Below are 19,926 nucleotides of genomic sequence, written 5' to 3'. Positions count from 1 at the left end.
TGCAGAGGAAGTCCTGGAGCCTGGATCCATTGGGGCAATCTGGCCTGTGGGTTTGCAGATACTGTCTTGGTGTGGGATAGATCTGGATATAGTCCATAGAGACTGCTTTGGCACCAGGGTCCACTGCAGGGGTGGTCCTGGATCCCAATGCTTAGGTCCATGGAAGCAGGCCCAACATCTGGGTCTATGGGTACCAGTTTGTCACCAGCTTCCAATAGTGCAGTCTTTGAGACTAGATTAATAGTGCCTGCTTAGAGCCTGTGTCAGTGGAGACCATCTTGGCACCAGGGAACTCTTGGTGAACCTGGAGTCCAGGCCTGCAAAGGCAGACCTAGAGCTTGAATATGCTGAGGTTGGCCTGGTACTGGGATCTTTGGAGGTGGGCCTGGAGCCTGGATACAAAGGGGACAGCCTGGTACCAGGTCTCACTTTAACAGGTCTGATGCCAGGGGCTGTAGTGACGTCAAACACTCACTTCATTTTCTATTCCCCCAGCAGAGCTCTTGAATAAAGGGGAACCTCTCTTGACATAGTACTGCATAGGCTTGGGGAAAGGGTAACATGAGTTAAGTGAAACTATCTGGCTTCCCCTCTTTAGTGTGTCTTTTCTTATTTCTGTGCTCTATCCAGGTGCTATAATTTCTCACCTAGATTTCAGAAGGTATTTATTTATGGATGGTTGTCAAATTGTTTCTATGAATGGCAAGTTCTGGAAACTCCTATAATGCTATCTAACAGACATTCCTTTCTAATATTTAATTTTCATTCTTAGAATTTACATCTTTTTCTTACATTGCCCATCTTTTCTTGCATGTTCCCTACTTTTTCTATTAGAATCCTTTGTATATTAATCATAGTTGTTTTACAAGATGGGATCAGGAGGGAGACAAACCATAAGAGACTCTTAATCTCACAAAACAAACTGACAGTTGCCGGGGGCGGAGGGGGATAGGGAGAGAGTAGTTGGGTTATGGACATTGGGGAAGGTATGTGCTATGGTGAGTGCTGTGAAGTGTGTAAACCTTGCTATTCATAGACCTGTACCCCTGGGACTAATAATACATTATACATTAATAAAAAATAATTATTTAAAAAATCATAGTTGTTTTAAATTTCTAGTCTGATAATTCCAACATCCCTGCCATCTCTACATCTGGTTCTGATGTGTTTTGTCTCTTTAAACTATTTTTTTAATCTTTTACTGTGCCTTGTAATTTTTGTTGTAAGTCAGATGTGATATGCTGGGAGGAGGAATCCTAGTGAATAGGTCTTTAATGATGTGATAGTAAGTTGTAAGGGAGAGGGAAGAGTTTGATAGTTTTATTAGTACATCTAACTCTATTTGTGAGCCTATGTCCCTGCACTGTCACCTTTACCAGTGCTTCTCATATGTGCCCCCCCCCCCACTTCTCTGGCACTAGATGTCTAGGGTGACCTGGAGTTGGATATTTCCATCCACTCAGGTGGAAGGCCAGAGATATTAGAGTACTGTATTTCCCATTTCCCAATTTGGTTAGGCTCTAATAAAACTCCAGCCAGTTTGGCTCTGGTAAAATAGGTTTTCTTGAGGGTAGGCCTTTTAAGGAACAGACTGCTCTGGTATATCTCAAAATGGTTATTTTTCTCCTCCTCTTTTGGGAAAACAGGAGTGGATTTTCTTCAGTAGTGTCTTTGAGAATCTGGAAGAGCTCCCTGAAGCAAAAACTTACAAAAGTATGGGAGATTCATTATGACTGGGCACCCTCCTCTCCATGTTTAAGTGGAAAGGCTTTTCTGCCAGCCTCAAATCATTTTTTTTGTTTTGGTTATACTGATATGGCTGTTATGTAGGTACATCCTTGGATGAAATGAGTTTAGGATCCTCCTACTCTGCCATCTTCCCAGAAGTCCAACATAAATCAATCTTGTTTTAAGGATAACTACCCTAAGTATGACTTCATAGCCACAAAAACAAGGGAAAAATCACTAAAAATTAACTAAATAATTATTTAAAATTTCTGTACACAGAGTTATGAAAAACAAAAAGAAATGACAATTTTAAAAAAACATGACTGTCAACAGGTTTTATCCTTATATGTAATACATATAAGTCTGTCTATAAAAATATTTAATGTTCATATTTAGATTATTTTTAATAAAAATATATTAAAGTTGGGGGAAATTGGAAGGGGAGGTGAACCATGAGAGACTATGGACTCTGAAAAACAATCTGAGGGTTTTGAAGGGACGGGGGGTGGGAGGTTGGGGTACCAGGTGGTGGGTATTATAGAGGGCACGGATTGCATGGAGCACGGGGTGTGGTGCAAAAATAATGAATACTGTTATGCTGGAAATAAAAAAAAAAAAGAAAAAAGAAAAAATTTTCCTTCAACAGAAAAAATAGATGGCATATATTTTTTACTTGTTAATCACGTACATTTATACTAATAATGAAATAAATTCCATTAAAATAATTTATAAAATACCAAGTACCTAAAGTATGTAATATCAATTGGGAAAAGTGTGAGAAAACAGCTGTCAATGTTACAAGTAAATAGGCATAATGACTAAACATTTTTAGAAAAGCTATATGAAAATATATATAAATTATAATAAAAATATACTAATAGATATCAGTGACATTGGAAATGTGTAGTCCCTTTGACCCAGATATGTTTTTTCATTTTTTAAATTTAATGTTTTATAATAAAAAATCTACATGACAAATCTATTCTGACAAACCTATATGTATATTAGCTTAAATTTTTTAAATTTATGTTTTAAATATTACTAACTTTACCAGACCTTCATAATTATTAAATGGTAATTAATCACCTTTTAAATTTTGTTCACAATTTTAAAAGGACTGTCTATTGGTGCTTCATTATAATCAAGATGTTAGGTGTTGGATGGAGCTAGAAACATATTCTATAATAAAAAGTAAATGTCTAGGAGGAATAGATGTTGAAATTTGTCAAGCGAAACTTCTAATATTATTATTTTTTCTCTCCTTAGTTGATATATATATGTATATGTATATATACACATATATGTTACATATGATATATATGTTATATATAAGATATATACACACACACATATATATATCAAATATATAGAATATTTTCCTAAGCTTCAAATATTATACTCTTCTAGGAAATAGGCCACAATAGGTAGATTTCAAGTGTTTCTGTATTTAATTTACTAAAAGGTTCTTTTTCATTTTCATCTTGGTAGATCAGGATATGGATGAACCCTCAGGTTTTACACTTGAAAATCTAGAACTCGCTTCAGGATACAAGGATCAACATCAAACAAGTGGAGTTTACCAATCTCAAAGATTGAGTGGTAGGTATAATATTTGAAAACATATTTTAAAATAGTCATAAAACACTTAATGATTTAAAAATCGTCTGAAATGTGATCAACCTTTTAAGAAATTATTATTATTATTATTTTATAATCTCTACACACACTATGGGGCTTGAAATCATACTTCTGAGATCAGGAGTTGCATGCCCTACTGACTCAGCCAGCCAGGTACCCCAAATACGATCAACTTTATTTATTGTTTTATTGTTAAATCTTTCTTTAGGTTGCATATTTTAGAAAATTATCTGCCAAAATTAGGATTCTACAGAACTAGTAAATGCTATAATGCTATTTGCACTACTCATTACTTCTCACAGTTCTTAATATTCTTAATTGTTATACTATATATCTTAAGTTTATTGACCAAGAAAGCCTATCTTTTTCATCATCTTGGAATAATGTTTCTGGAAAATGAAATACTTGTTTAGGAAACACTTTTCTAGGAATTTTATTTTTTTATTTTTTAAAAGATTTTATTTTAAGGGAGGAGGCAAGATAGTGGAGGCATAAGGGACCTCGTTTCATCTAGTAACTTGATTTTAACTAGATAACTATCAGACCATCCTGAACACCCAAGAATTCAATCTGAGATGTAAGAAAAGAATATCTGGAACTCTTCAACTAGAAAAGCAACCACTTTTTGCAAGGTAGGAGGTGCAGAGTAGTGAATCCGAGGGGAGATACTGGAAGATAAGCAGTGAAGAGAGAGAGAGAGCCTTATAAGCCAGCTACCAGAAAGTGATATTGCCCTGGAGGGCAAAACTGGAGCCCTTAGAAATCTCAAGTGAGAGATATCCCTGCCTGAAAGGTGCTCAGTGGATGAAATGGGCAGAATTCTAGGTGGGGCAGTGTGGTCTCAGGATCCATAGAGTCACAGAATAAGCAGGGGTTTGAACTGATACAGTTCCCAAGCAGTGGACTGGGGAAACTGGTTATGGTCAGTGAACCCACAGAGGGGCTCTTTGCTTAGTTTGCCATAAACTGTTAGCTGACACCTGATCTGGTGATTGCTGTCCACTGGGGGAACCTGCAGAGAACTAGAATTCAGGGACCCTCCTACATCCCTTGGGAGGGGCAGAACAGGTGCACACATGACCAGGCAACAGCTCTCAGGGTGGAGTCCTTGTAGAGGAAAGTATCCTGTGATTCTCTGCCTTCCCTCAAGGAGGGGCCAATCAGGTTTGCACAGGATCTGGCAACCCTCTCAGGCCCAGGGACTTACAAAGTACAGTAATGCAAGACCCTGCAACTTCTCCCAGAGGATCTCTGTGGACACACACCACAGGGATCTGCAGAGTTTGGCACACACAAAAGTGAAGACTGCTTGTCCCTGAGGTTCACTGAAGAGAAGGGATCACAGTCTTATAGCTTTGAGGCTAGAGGTCAGGTTGTGGCCATTTTAATTTTGATCCTCTAAAGAGGTGCAGAAAGCTTTCAGGGGGGAAAAAAAAGCCACAGAGGAATAGCTTATACTGAGCCTGGCCCTCTCACAAGGAACTGTGTAATTCTAAACAGGCACACACCTGAGAAATAGCAGGTAGGCCCCGCCCCCAGAAGATCAGCTGAAAGAACAGATACACAGAAAGAACTCACAAGACTATAAAACTCCAGCACTAGTGGAAAATAGTATATAGAATTAAAGGGTTTTTTTTTCTTCAAAAGTCATTTATCTTTCAGTTTATATTACCATTTCCACTAGTTTCAGATTTTATCAACTCTGTTTTTGTCTTTTTTTAACTTTCATTTTTTACATTTACATTTTGTAGATGTATTTTTCATTTTGGCTCCCTTTCACTCTATTCAATTTAATTTTTGTACATCTATAAGTTTTGTTTTCTTGACAGTTTGGGGATTAGTGTCTTCTAACACACAGACCAAAATACACCCATGATCAACTGGATCACCCTGTTTTGTCTACCCTGTAAGATTATATTCTCTCCCCCTCCTTTTTTCTTTTCTTTTTTGGTGTCTGACCTCTTCAAGTTTGTCTACTATGTATTTTGCTTGGGTTGTGGTTGATATTTCTGCTCACTCATTCATCCATTCTTCTCTGGGTAAGATGACCAGAATGAAGAACTCACAACAAAATAAAGAACCAAAGGTAATATTATCTTCCATAGATCTAATTGATATGGATATAAGTAAAACATCAGAAATAGAATTCAGGATAACAATTATAAAATTAGAATGGATAAAGAAGATGTGAGATATATAGATAGATAGATGATAGATATAATGGAATAGAATGCAGCTGTCAAAAAATGTCATTTGCAACCACATGGATGGAATTATAGGGTATTACGCTAAGCAAAATAAGTCAGTCAGAGAAGGACAATTATATGATCTCATGGATATGAGGATTTTGAGAAACAAGGCAGAGGATCATAGGGAAAGAAGGGAAAATTGAAACAAGACAAAACCAGAGAGGGAGATGAACCATCTTAATCTCAGGAAACAAACTGAGGGTTGCTGGAAGACAGGGATCGGGTGGCTGAGTGATGAGCATTGGGCAAATTGTGTGCTATCATGAGTGTCATGAATTATCTAAGACTGATGAATCACAGACCTGTACCTCTGAAACAAATAATACATGATATGTTAATAAAAAAAATTATTAGTTGGACTTGAAAAAAGCAAAAAGACACTAAAGAATCTCTTAGTACAGAAGTGAAATATAATCAGGTTGAAATTAAAAATGCTCTAACTGAAATGTAGTCTAAATTGGATGCCCTAACAGTCAGAGTAAATGAGGCAGAAGAGAGAGTAAAATGACATAGGAGACAAGTTGATGGAAAAGAAGGAAGCTGAAGAAAAGAGAGAAAAACAACTAATAGGCCATGAAGAAGGACTTCAAAATATCAGTGATGCTACAAAACATACCAACATAAGAATTGTTGGGGGGTCCTCAGGGGAAAGAGAGAGAAAGGGCATTTAAGCAAATCATATCTGAGAACTTCCCTAATCTGGGCATTCGTGTTCAAGAGGTAGAGAGGGCCCCTCCCAAAAATCAGTAAAAATAGGTCAACACCCTGACATAATAGTGAAGCTTGAAAATTTTAGAGATAAAGAGAAAATCTTGAAAACAGTTTGAGAGGGGAAGTTCCTAACCAGAGAAGTAGAAACATTAGACTTACATCAGACCTATCCACAGAAGGAGGCAGGCCAGAAAGGGCTGGCCTGTTGTATTCAGGGTAATAAATGAGAAAAATATGCAGCCAAGAATACTTTATCCAGCAAGGCTGTTGTTCAGAATGGAAGGAGAAATAAAGAACTTCCAGGACAGACAGAAACTGAAAGAATATGTACTCACCAAGACAGCTCTGCAAGATATATTTAAGGGGATCCTGTAAGCAAACAGAGAGCCCAAGAGTAAAGTAAACCAGACAGAACAGAGACAATTTATAGAAACAGGGACTTTACAGGTAATGGCAGTGGCACTAAATTCATATCTTTCAATAGTTATTCTGAATGTAAATGGGCTAAATGCTCCAATGTAAAGACATGGGGTATCAGATTAGATAAAAATCAACATCCATCCATATGCTGTCTACAGGAGACCCATTTTAGACCTAGAGACATCTCCAGATTGAAAGTGAGGGAAGAGAGAATCATTTATCATGCTGATGGACCACAAAAGAAAGCTAGAGTAGTCATCCTAGATTTTAAACCAAAGATAGTGGTAAGGAATGAAGAGGGACACTATATCATAGTTTAAGGGCCTACCCAACAAGAAGATCTAACAATTATAAATATTTATGCTCCTAACTTGGGAGCAGCCAATTATATAAACCAATTAATAACCAAATTAAAGAAACATGTAGATAATAATATAAAAATACTAGGGGACTTCAACACCCCATAAACAGCAATGAAGAGATCATCTAAGCAGAAAATCAACAAGGAAACAAGAGCTTTGAATGACGCATTGGATTAGATGGACTTTGTAGATACATAGAGAACATTCTATCCTAAAATAACAGAATACTCATTCCTCTCAAGTACACATGGAATGTTCTCCAAAATAGACTACATACTGGGTCACAAGTCAGGTCTCAGGCAATACTAAAAGACTGAGATTATGCCCTGCATCTTATCAGACCACAATGCCTTGAAACTGGAACTCAATCACAAGAAGAAAACTGGAAGGAATTCAAACACTTGGAAGTCAAAGAGTATCCTTCTAAAGAATGAATGGGTCAACCAGGAAATTAAGAATTTAAATCTTTGAAACAATGTGAACAAGAACACATTGATTCAACCATTATGATGGTGCAAAGGCAGCCCTAAGGGGGAAATACATAACCACCTAAGCCTCTCAAAAAATTAGAAAATCCCAAATGCACAAGCTAACCCTACACAAAGAAACCAGAGAAAAAATAGCAAATAAAACCTAAACAAAGCAGGAGAAGAGAAATAATAAAGACTAGAACAGAGATCAATGAAATAGAAACTAGAAAAAACGTAAATCAATGAAAGTGATCAATGAAAGTGAAGGTGATTCCTTGAATTAATAAGATCAATAAACCACTGGCAAATCTTATCCAAAAGAAAAAAGGATCTAAATTAATTAAATCATAAATGAAAGGGGAGCAATCACAACTAACACGAAGGAAATAGAAATAATTATTAGAAATTATTACCAGCAACCATATACCAACAAATTAAGCAATGTGGAAGAAATGGATGCCTTCCTAGAAACTTAAAAACTACCAAGACTGAAACAGGAAGAAATAGACAATCTAAATATACCAGTAATTAAATTTAAGCAGTAATCAAAAACCTCCCCAAAACACAAGTCTAGGTTGGGGTGGCTATCCAGGGGAATTCTTCCAAACATTTAAAGAAGAAGTCATATCTATTATCCTGAAGTAGATATTTTTAAAAATAGAAACAGAAGGATAATTTCCAAACTCTTGCTAGGAGGCCAGGATGACCCTGATTGCAAAACCAGGCAAAGACCCCATCAAAAAGGAGAATAATAGACCAATATCCCTGATAAACATGGATGTCAAAATACTCAACAAGATCCTGGCTAATAGGTTCTAACAGTACATTAAAAGGATTATTCACCAGGGTTTTATGCCTGGGTTGCAAGAGTGATTCAACATTTGCAAATCAATCCATGTGATAAAACACATTAATTAAAGAAAAAAACAAGAAACATATGATTCTCTCAATTTATACAGATAAAGCATTTGACAAAATACAACCTTCATTTATGATTAAAATCTTCAGAGTATAGGGATAGAGGGAACATTCCTCAATATCATATTTATGAAAAGCCCACAACAAGTATCACTCTCAATGGGGCAAAGCTTAGAGTTTTATTCCTTTAAGATCAGAAACACGACAGGGATGCCCACTCTTGCCACTATAGTTCAACATAGTACTAGAAGTCTTAGCATCAGTAATCAGACAACAAAAAGAAATAAAAGTCATCCAAATCAGCAAAGAAGTCGTCCTCTCAATCTTTCACAGATGACATGATCTTTATGTGAAAAACCCAAAAGACTCCGCCCCCAAGTTGGTAGAACTCATACAGCAATTCAGCAATGTGACAGGATAAAAAAATCAATGCACAGAAATTAGTTGCTTTTCTATACACTAACAATGCAACTGTTGAAAGAGAAATTAAGGAATTGATTCCATTCTCAATAACAACAAAAATCATAAGATATCTTGGAATAAACCTAACCAAAGAGGTAAAGGATCTATACTCTAGAAACTATAAAACACTTACAAAAGAAATTGAGGAGGATACAAAAAGAAAAATATTCCATGCTTGTGGATTGGAAGAATGAACATTGTTAAAATATCTATCCTGCCCAGAGTAATTTACACTTTCAGTGCCATCACTACTAATATACCATTGAAATTTTTCAAAGTGCAGGAACAAAAAAATCTAAAATTTTTATAGAATCAGAAAAGACCCTGAATCACTAAGGGAATGATGAATGAGAAAAACAAAGCTGGGGGCATCATGTTGCTTGACTTCAAGCTATATTACAAAGCAGAGATCAAGACATCATGGTATTGGCACAAAAATAGACACATAGATCAATGAAATAGAATAGAGACTCTAGAAATGAATCCTTAACTCTATAGTTAACTAATCTTTGTCAAATCAGGAAGAAATATCCAGTGGAAACAAGATAGGCTCTTTAATAAGTGGTGCTGGGAAAATCGGACAGCTACATATAGAAGAATGAAACTGAACTATTCCCTTACACCATCCACAAAGATAAACTCAAAATTGATGACAGACCTCAATATGAGACAGGAGTCCATCAAAATCCTAGAGGAGAACCTAAGCAGTAACCTCTTTGATATCAGCCACAGGAAATTCTTTCAAGACATGTCTCCAAAGGCAAGTGAAACAAGAGCAAAAATTAACTTCTGGGACTTCATCAAGATAAAAAGCTTCTGCATAGCAAAGGAAACAGTCAGCAAAACTAAGAGGCAACCTATGGAATGGGAGAAGATATTTGCAAATGATGTTACAAATATAGGGCTGATACCCAAGATCTATAAAGAACTTCTCAAACTCAACACTCAATGAGCAAATAAGCAAGTCAAAAAAATGGGCAGAAGACATGAACAGACACTTCTCCAAAGAAGACATCCAAATGGCTAACAGACACATGAGAAAATTTTCAACACCTCTATCCAGCAGGGAAATAAAAAATCAAAACCACATGAGATACACCACACACCAATTAGAATGTCAAAAATTAACAAAACAGTAAACAACAAATGCTGGCAAGGATGTGGAGAAAGGGAACACTCTTACATTGTTGATAGGAATGCATGCTGGTACAGCCATTCTGGAAAACACCATGGAGGTTCCTCAAGATATTAAAAAAATAGAGCTACACTATGACCCAGCAATTACACTACTAGGTATTTACCCCAAAGATACAGATGTAGTGAAAAGAAGGGGCACTTGCACCTCAATGTTCATAGCAGCAGTGTCCACAATAACCTCAACTTGAAAGGGGCCGGGATGTTCTTCAACAGATGAATGGATAAAGAAGATGTGATAACATATATGCAATAGAATATTATTCAGCCATCTGAAAGGATCAATACCCACATTTGCACCAACATGGATGGAATTGGAGGGGATTATGTTAAGTGAAGTAAGACAAGCAGAGAAAAGACTATCATAGGTTTCACTCATATGTGGAACATAAGCAATAACACGGAGGACCATAGGGGAAGAGGGAGAAATTAGAGAGGGAGATTAATCATGACAGACTACGGACCCTAGGAAACAATCTTAGGGTTTCAGAGGGGAGGAGGTGAGGGAAAGAGATAATAGGGTGGTGGGTATTGAGGAGGGCACATGCTGTGATGAGCATTGGTTGTAATACATAACTAGTGAATCACTGAATACCACATCAAAAACTAATGATGTACTCTACAGTGGCTAACTGAACATAATAAAAACAAATAAATAAAAATAAGAGAGGTAACAGTGATTCTCAGATGGAAAGGACCTAACTTGTCTGTCTGTCTTTTTTTTAAACTTGCCTTTTAGGGAATTTTCCCTGAAAGATTTATTGAGCTCTTACTATAGGCAAGATATCTAATCTATCTGGGACTTGATTCTGTATTCAAAAGTTCATTATTGACACAGCCTAATTCTGAGTAGGTGCAAAGCTCCAAATACTAATTTTGTCTGCTCCCACAATCATTTTTGTGAGTGATTATGTACCTATGTCCCATTTCTGGCTGGGGATATTTCTACTTTACATGAAGCTGTATGAGAGCTTCCCTTGAGATTAAGAATAGAGATATCAGGGGTGCCTGGGTGACTCAGGGGTTAAGCCTCTGCCTTCGGCTCAGGTCATGATCCCGGGGTCCTGGGATGGAGCCCCGCATCGGGCTCTCTGCTCAGCAGGGAGCCTGCTTCATCCTCTCTCTCTCTCTCTGCCTGCCTCTCTGCCTACTGTGATCTCTGTCTGTCTGTCAAATAAATAAATAAAATCTTTTTTAAAAAAGAATAGAAATATCATTCACTGATTTTTGACAATTATTGGTTTCTTTATTCTTGTACATTTTAGTGCTGTTTTAAAAATTTTTTCCAAAATATGTTCAGTTGCCATGAAGAATTACACATAACTTAAGTGGGAATTTAATAAATTTTGTACAGGTGAGAATACCTGCCCTTGCTTTATTCTGCATTTTTCTCTCTGTGCTATTTCTTGCATGCCAATAATGTGCATCTAATTTGGTGAAGCTTTTAGGCAAAGTTAATTTTATCATTACTACATTTCAGGTTTTCTGCCTCCCACCTAGGGTCTATATTCTGTTTTATTCTACTTTGAAAGTATCTGTTTTTAAACTATTAAAGTTGAAATTGTACATAAATTATTTCACTAAGCCAAAAAAAGGTCATATGCTTAATCCACTGAGAAAATGAAAAAACATCCTATGCTTATGGATTAGAACAGATATCATTAAAATATATATACTACACAAAGCAATCTACAAGTTTAATGCAATCCCTATCAAAATACTATCATCATCTTTCACAGAGCTAAAATAAACAATCCTAAAATTTGTATGGAAATACAAAAGAACCCAAATAGCCAGAGGAATCTTGAAAAAGAAAAGCAAAGCTGTAAGCATGACAATTCTGGACCTCAAGTTATATTATAAAACTCATGGTCAAGACAGTATGGTACTGGCACAAAAACAGAAACACAGATCAATGGAACAGACCAGAAAACTCAGAAATGGACCCACATTTATAGTATCAACCAGTCTTCTTCAAAGCAGGAAAGAATATTATTAATGGGGAAAGTCCATGTAGTTTTTATTTCTTTGATTTCCTGGTTGATCCCTTCATTCTTTTTTTTTTTTTTTTTTTTTTTTTTTTTGGTGCCGAAACCCGGGAACGAACCAGATCCCTTCATTCTTTAGTAGCATGTTCCTTAATCTCCATGTATTCGGAATTTTTCTGGATTTTTTTCCCTGTGATTGACTTCTAGTTTTACATTGTAGTGGTCAGAAAGGTGCATGGTATGATTTCAAAGTTTTTGCATTTGACCAGGCCTGTTTTGTGACCTAATATGTGATCTATTCTGGAGAATGGTCCATGTGCAATAGAAAAGAATGAATATTCTCCTGTTTTAGGATGGAATGTTGTGAATATATGTTAGATCCATCTGATTCAATGTTTCATGTAAAGCCATTGTTTCCATGTTGATTTTCTATTTAGATAATCTATTGATATAAGTGTTGTGTTAAAGTCCCCTACTATTATTCTGTTATTATGAATAAGTTCCTTTAAGTTTGTTAGTAAATGTTTTATTTATTTGGGTGTTCCCATATTGGGTGCATAAATATTTATAATTGTTGTATTATCTCCTTTATATTGTATAGTGCCTTTCTTTGTCTTTTGTTACAGTCTTTGTTTTAAAGCCTAGTTTGTCCAGTATAAGTATTGCCACTCTGGCTTTCTTTGGACATCTATTTGATGACGGAAGTTTCTTCATCCCCTCTCATTCAATCTGCAGGTGTTTTAAGTCTAAAATTTGTCTCTTGTAGGCAAGATACTTGTTTTTTAATCCATTCTGATGCCCTATATATTTTTATTGCAGCATTTAGTCTATTTACAGTCAAAGTAATTACTGATACATGTGTATTTATTGCCATTTTATTACTTGTTTTATCATTGTTTCTGGAGATTTTCTCTGCTCTTTTCTTTTCTTTGTCACTTCTGGTCTCTTTTCCACACAAAGAGAACCCTTTAATATTTCTTGAGGGATGATTTAGTGGTCATGAACTTCTCTAGTTTTTGTTTGTCTGGGAAACTCTTTATCTCTCCTTCTATTCTGAATGATAGCCTTGCTGGATAGAATACTCTTAGCTTCAGATTTTTCCCATTCACTACGTTGAATATATCACATCAGTCTCTTCTGGATTGCCAAGTTTCTTTTGAGAAATCTTCACCTTACCTTACAAGTCTTCCCTTGTAAGTTAAGCATTTCTTTTGTTTTACTGCTTTTAAGATTGTTTTCTTTATCACTGTATTTTGCAAATTTATTTATAACATATGTTGGTGTTGGCCTGCTTTTGTTGATTTTGGTGAAAGTTCTCTGTGCCCTCTGGATCTGAATGACTGTTCCCTTCTCTGGATTATGGAAGTTTTCAGCTATTATTTCTTCAAATAAATTTTCTGACCCCTTTTCTCTCTCTTCTTCTGTAACTCCTATAATAATGAATGTTATTATGCTTGATGTAGTCACTGAGTTCCCTAAGTCTATTCCTATTTTGCATAATTATTCTTTCTCTCTCTTCTTCAACTTCATTAATTTTTGATTTCCAATACTTTGTCTTCTAGGTCACTAATTCATTTCTCTGCTTCTTCCAGCCTGCTGTCCATTGTGTGAAGTCTGTTTCTTACCTCATATATTGCACTCTTCATCTCTGATTGATTTTTTTTTACCTCTTTTATTTCTGTGGTAAGGCTCTCACTCATGTCTTCTACTCTTTTCTCAAGCTCAGTGAATATCTTTATAACTGTTGCTTTAAATTCTCCATCAGCCATGTTACTTATGTTTGTTTTGCTTATATCTCTGGCAATTGCCTTATCTTGTTCTTTCATTTTAGATGAAATACTCCATCTTGGCACTTTTTCTAAGTCTTGGCATTCTTCTCTACATTAGAAAAGCCAGGTATGTCTTGTGTTCCTGAAAGAACTGGCCTTAAGAAGTCAGGATCTGGCACTTCAGGGATTGTCCCTGGTATGTGTTGTGTGTACTCTGGTGTTGTGTTTTGATTGCTCCATCCTTCAGGCCAGTCATCTGGTCACATGGTGGGATTTAACTAGGTGTACTTGTTCTGCTTGTGAAATGAGACCTGACACTACCTCTACCAGAACTGAAGCCTGCAGAAAGCTCTGGTTGGGAGATGATTTTATGGGCAGGGGTTTGTGCTGGTTCTCCAGGGTAGAGGCCCACCACACCGGGAATGATGCAAGCACAACTGAGAAGAGTATTCCCACCAGAGTGCATGGGCATGGGGCTTGGTGTACACAAGTTAGGCAGCAAGTGTTGGTGCTACGCTGCTTTCCACAGATGGCTCTGTGTTTTTACTGAGGAATAGGGAGGGAAACTGCCAGCCAGCTCCTTGGATCCTGGTGAGGTGTCACCATCAGCACTTCTTATGGATGCACTCTGAGAACAAATAATCTCCCTTTCATGTTCCCCATGTGTTCTTCAGATCACTATTTCCAAGATATCTGCCTCTAGGTTCCCCCCCGCTTATCTCCAGGAGCTATGTAGTACCCTCTGAGCTCTATGCCAGCCATGCCCACCTTTAAACTCTGGGCTTTAAGGTCCACTGGTTGCAAGAACTCATGAAATTCAACCTCTCTTATTCCAAGCCAGTAGATTTGGAGAAATGTTCTTGTGCATTCCCCTCATGTTCCTCTCTCTCTTGCCCTTCCCCATGACCATGGCTCCTTCCCCTCTAAAGTACCCATAATTCACTTCTTCCCTATACCAAATCTCCACACTTTCTAATTTCTCTAATGTGGTCTTTCCCTTCCCTTCAGTTGTGTTTGTTCTGTCAGTTTTCAGGTCAGTTTCTGAGATATTTAGGATGGTGTGTTATTTAGCTGTATTCACAGGAAGAGGTAAGCCCAAGGCCCTCTTCATCTGTTGTCATCTTTCTCTCCCCCAAACCCAGAATAATTAATATTGTTAAAATATTAATACAACCCAAAGCCATCTATAGATTTTTCAGTTACTATACATGGCATTTCCACAGCAAAGGAAAAGCTATCATAAAATTTGTGTGGAACAACAACAACAAAACCGTATACAACCAAAGTTATCTTGAGAAAGAACAAAATTGCAGACATGGACTTCCTAATTTTAAACTACATACTAGAAAGCTATTATAATCAAAACTGGTATAAAAAACTGCCACACAGACAAATGAAAGAGAATTGAGAGTCCATAAATAAACCAATGCATACAGTTAACTAGTAGTTCACAAGGAAGCCAAGAATACTCAAATAAAGAAAGGATAGTCTTTTCAATAAGTTGTGTTGGGAAACTTTAATATCCACATGTAAAAAATAAAATTGATCCCTATACACAAAAATAAATTTGAAATAAATACTGAACTGTAAGCCCTGAAACCATAAATCTCCTAGAAGACCTAAGGAAAAGGTTCTTTGACATCGGTCTTGGGAATGACATTTTGGATAAGATACCAAAAGCACAAGCAACAAAAACAAGAATAAATAAATAGAACAAATCAAACTTTAAATCTGTGTAGCAAAAGAAGCACTCAACAAAATGAAATGGAAACCTGCAGAATAGGAAAAAAAAAGTTTTTAATCTACATATTGGGTAAAAGAGGTCAATATCTTAAATATGTAACTCAGTAGCATTAACACTAGTAATCCCATTATAACTGGGTAGAGGACCTGAATATATGCTTTTTTCCAAAGAAATTCAAATGGCCAGCAGGTAGATGAACAGATTCCTAACTTCACAAATTGTCAAGGAAAGGCATATCAAAACCGCAATAAGATATCATCTCACACCTGTTAGAATGGATATTATCAATAAAACAAGAGATAACAAGTTCTGGTGAGAAAGTGGAGAAAAGGGAACCATATTGTTACAGCCAATGGAAAATAATATGGAGGTTCCTCAAAAAAAAAAAAAAAAGGATTACCATATGATTCAAAATTCCATATTCTGGGTATGTATTTGAAGAAAATGAAACCAGAATCTCAAAGAGATATCTGCACTTCCCTGTCCCTTACAGTGTTAATCACCTTAGCCAAGATATGGAAAAAATCCTACATGTCTTTTTGAAAAATCAATGGATAAAGGAAGTGTGGTAAATATATACAGTGGAATATTATTCAGCCATAAAAAAGAAGGAAATATTGTCCTTTGCAAAACATGGATGGACCTTGAGACTATTATGCTACATGAAATAAGTCAGAAAAAAAATACAAGTACTGTATATTCTTTCTTATATATTTGTAATCCAAAATGTACTAACTCACGGGAACATAGAGTAGAATAGTGGTTGCCAGGGACCTGAGAGTAGGTGAAATGGGGAAATGTTGGCCAAAGAGTATAATCTTCAATTTATAAGATTAATAAGTTCTGGGGATGTAATATACAGTATGGTGGCTATTAATACTATACTGTATACTTGAAAATTTCTAAGAGACTACATCTTAAATATTCTCACAAATATATATATATGTACATATACACATACGATATACATATGTATATATACATATATACATATATACATGTACATATGCATATATATATAGTGATAGACATGTTGAATTTATTGTGGTATTCAGTTTTCAGTATATAAGTGAATCAAATCATCACATCATAAGCCCTAAACTTATACACACCCTAAACTTATACAATGTCATATATAAATTATATCTCTATGAAGTTGGGGAAACTCAAAAAGGAATGTATGGTTAAGTTTTATAAATGACTTTTTACCTTAAAACAATCTTACATCACTTTTCTTGAGAACTAGTGATATAATAACTATATTCAGAGATGACCTACCTTAAATTCTGGGAATGAATTCTATTAGATGATGCCATACTGTTATTTTAATAAACTTATAATTTTACTTCCTTATTGTTTATTTAAGATTTTTGCATTTATATTCTAAACATGTACTGTGTAACATAGCAATCACTAACCACATATGGATATCAAACACTTGAAATGCAGCTAACCTTCATTGAGATGTATTACAAGTTTATAATACATGCTTGAGTTTGAAAACCTACTGTGAAAATGACTACTTAAAATATTTCATTAATTGTATTCTTTTATGTGTTGCAATGATATTTTGGATTTATTTTGTTAAATAAAACATTACTAAAATTGATTTTACTTGTTTCTTTTATTTTTAGTAAAGGTATTATTAACTTGCATTATATTTCTATGTGCATTTTTAATTGCAGTTATGCCAGTTATGTCTATTTCAATGTCAATATCTTTGCAATGAATATTTTGACTTCGTAAAAGGAATGCAAAAATTCCATTTTTATGTACTATGGCATAGAAATTAATTCTTTAAGAATTATAAGGAATTCCATGGATTTAAATGTGGAGGACTGGCCTTTGGAAATGTTACCTTAATTGTGCATTTCAATTTTTAATTGTTCTTTCCACTTTTTTCTTGGCATATTTTGCTTATTGGTATTTTTTTCTTCCGAAAGTTCTTATTTCCTTAGGATTTTAGAACTTATTTTCCTGTTTCTAGATGACAGATAAATTGGTGGATAAAGAATGATGTTTTACAAAGAAATGTAACCTAGCAATTGACTCTTAAGTCTAACCCATGTGTTAATGGTTAATCCTTTCTAAACTGGGTGAATCTCCCGTGATAATAGCTGATGATTTCTTTTGTCCCATGCTTAAAACTTTTAAATTACTTGAAAATATTTTAAAATCTTGGAATTCCTTGCAAATATCTACATTTCTGTATTCTCTTGAGAATTTAGATGATCCAGGAATACCAGGCCTGCATTTATAACAGGAAGAGTAATAGGTTTTTATTTTTAATAAACATATACTGTCCATTCCCCTTCATTATTCATGCCACTCCAAACAGACAATTCCATTTCACTCACATTACATGCTCAGTCTGGGAGACATTTGAATCTACTAGCTGGAGAATAGATTTCGGACCCTAAAAGAACAAAATTCATTTCGTGTTTTGGTACTTAATAACTACGTGAATTTCTAAATATTCATAATCTAAAATATTCATAATCTCTCTCAACTCTATTTCCCATGGGATTAAATACTGACTTCCTAGAATTATTATGAATATTAAAGGAGGTAACATTTGAAAAATGCTTAGTATAATACTAGCACATAGTGGCTATTTAATCAGTTTTAAAAATTATTAGGCACATTTGTGTTTAATTGAATAATGTATGTTAAGTTGTAAAATAAATAAAGTTAAGGAATATCCTTGTGATGAGGAACAGGTGTTGTATGTAAGTGCTGAAATCACTGAATTAACTAATTGGAATTTTAAAAGAATCTTAAAAAAATAAGGCTAACTAACTATATAGTAAAATATTTCTAATTAATTTTATGTGTTATAATTTTACCATAAGAAAAATTTTAGTTTTAAATCAACTAATCTGGTAATCTGTTATTATTCTAGTTAAAAATGAAGCAGCCTCAGAACTTTCAGATACAGCAGATCATCCAGCAATATATCCATCAATTACTGATATAATACATCAATTAGATTTAAACAAAGTCATAGGTAAGTAAAGATTTATGTTTGGACAAGAAAAACACAGTTTAACAGTTAAAGTACTTTAAATCTATCATTCTGTTGTTAAAAGAATATAAGAAATCCAAATGTAAGACAACTTTTCTCAAAAGTGATTTTATTTTAATCAATCAATTAATATTTATTATTAGGTGAATTTTTTATGTGCACATTAATCCACCAAACAAGGATTCATTAGGTAATTGTGCATAATGGTTAATTGGTTTTCCTTTCCTGTTTATGAAACAAAAAAATATATAGGATTCACCCTACATTGTGAAATTTCATAACAAACTAGATGTTATATGATCAGTTTCTTAGAGAACATAATTCATTTCTTACATCATCTTTTCTAATAACAAGATGGAATAAATAAATGGAGCTTTCACAAAATAGATAATATGGCTGCTTTTTATCTTATCACCAGGTTGGGACATTTCTAATGGTGAGAAAAATATGTAAGAATTTAGAATATGTGTAAAGCTGGTATGGCCAGTTGACTAAGTATTTTGCAATAAAATATAAACTGAGTATTCTGAGACAGTTTCCAAACAACTGCCATAAGGCAGCAAAATAGATGAGGAGGCCTCAAATTCTTGATCTTTAGAAGAAACGTTAAAAAAACAAACAAACAAGCAAAACTCCAGAAACTGTCAAATCTGACTTTGTCAGAGCAGTGAGAAATAATCAAATGTTTACAGTAACTAAGAGAACGCTACTTAAGAAAAAAAAATCTTCAAAATAGTAAGAAAATTTGGTGTAAGTGTGAAGGAGTGCTCCAGCACAAAACCAGACTATAAAGAATAGAAGATCTCCTGACATTCAAGGCATTGCATCTAGACCTGCCTTATAGGAAACTCTAAATGGAATCTCTCAGGTCAAAGTGATAGGATGTTAGGCAGTAACTAACATTATATGTTATATGAAGAAATAAACATTTCTAGGGAATACATGCCAAATATATAAGCCAGCATTACTGAAATTGTGGTTTGTAACTCCAGTTTTTATTATATAATATTGTAAAGAAAATATATACAAATAATGTTAACTCGATGTCATTGACCATACAATGTATAATGTATAAAATGTGGTTTGTGACAATACAAAAAGAGGGGTGTGGAGCTGTATATACATGGTTTTTGGATGTTTACAGTTAAGTTTGGTATTGATTTAAATTAGGTTGTTATAATTTTAAGAAGTTATACATAATCCTCTTGGTAACCAAAAAGAAAATCTATAGAATATATACAAAGGAAA

The 19,926-nt window shown here is 34.9% G+C and overlaps 1 protein-coding gene across 1 annotated transcript in view; it reads left to right on the top strand.

The window, feature by feature from the left end:
* LOC116594225 (coiled-coil domain-containing protein 7-like) overlaps nt 1–19,926 on the top strand; it is a 247,483-nt gene that overhangs the window by 151,754 nt on the left and 75,803 nt on the right. Inside the window, 2 exon segments of the mRNA XM_032349334.1 lie at nt 3,217–3,327; nt 18,556–18,660. Coding sequence (XP_032205225.1) covers nt 3,217–3,327; nt 18,556–18,660 — 216 coding nt within the window.

This window comes from Mustela erminea, chromosome 6 (genome assembly GCF_009829155.1).
Source record: "Mustela erminea isolate mMusErm1 chromosome 6, mMusErm1.Pri, whole genome shotgun sequence".
Taxonomy (NCBI): domain Eukaryota; kingdom Metazoa; phylum Chordata; class Mammalia; order Carnivora; family Mustelidae; genus Mustela; species Mustela erminea.
Note: the sequence above shows the minus strand (reverse complement) of the source record. Positions and strands in the feature narration are given on the sequence as shown.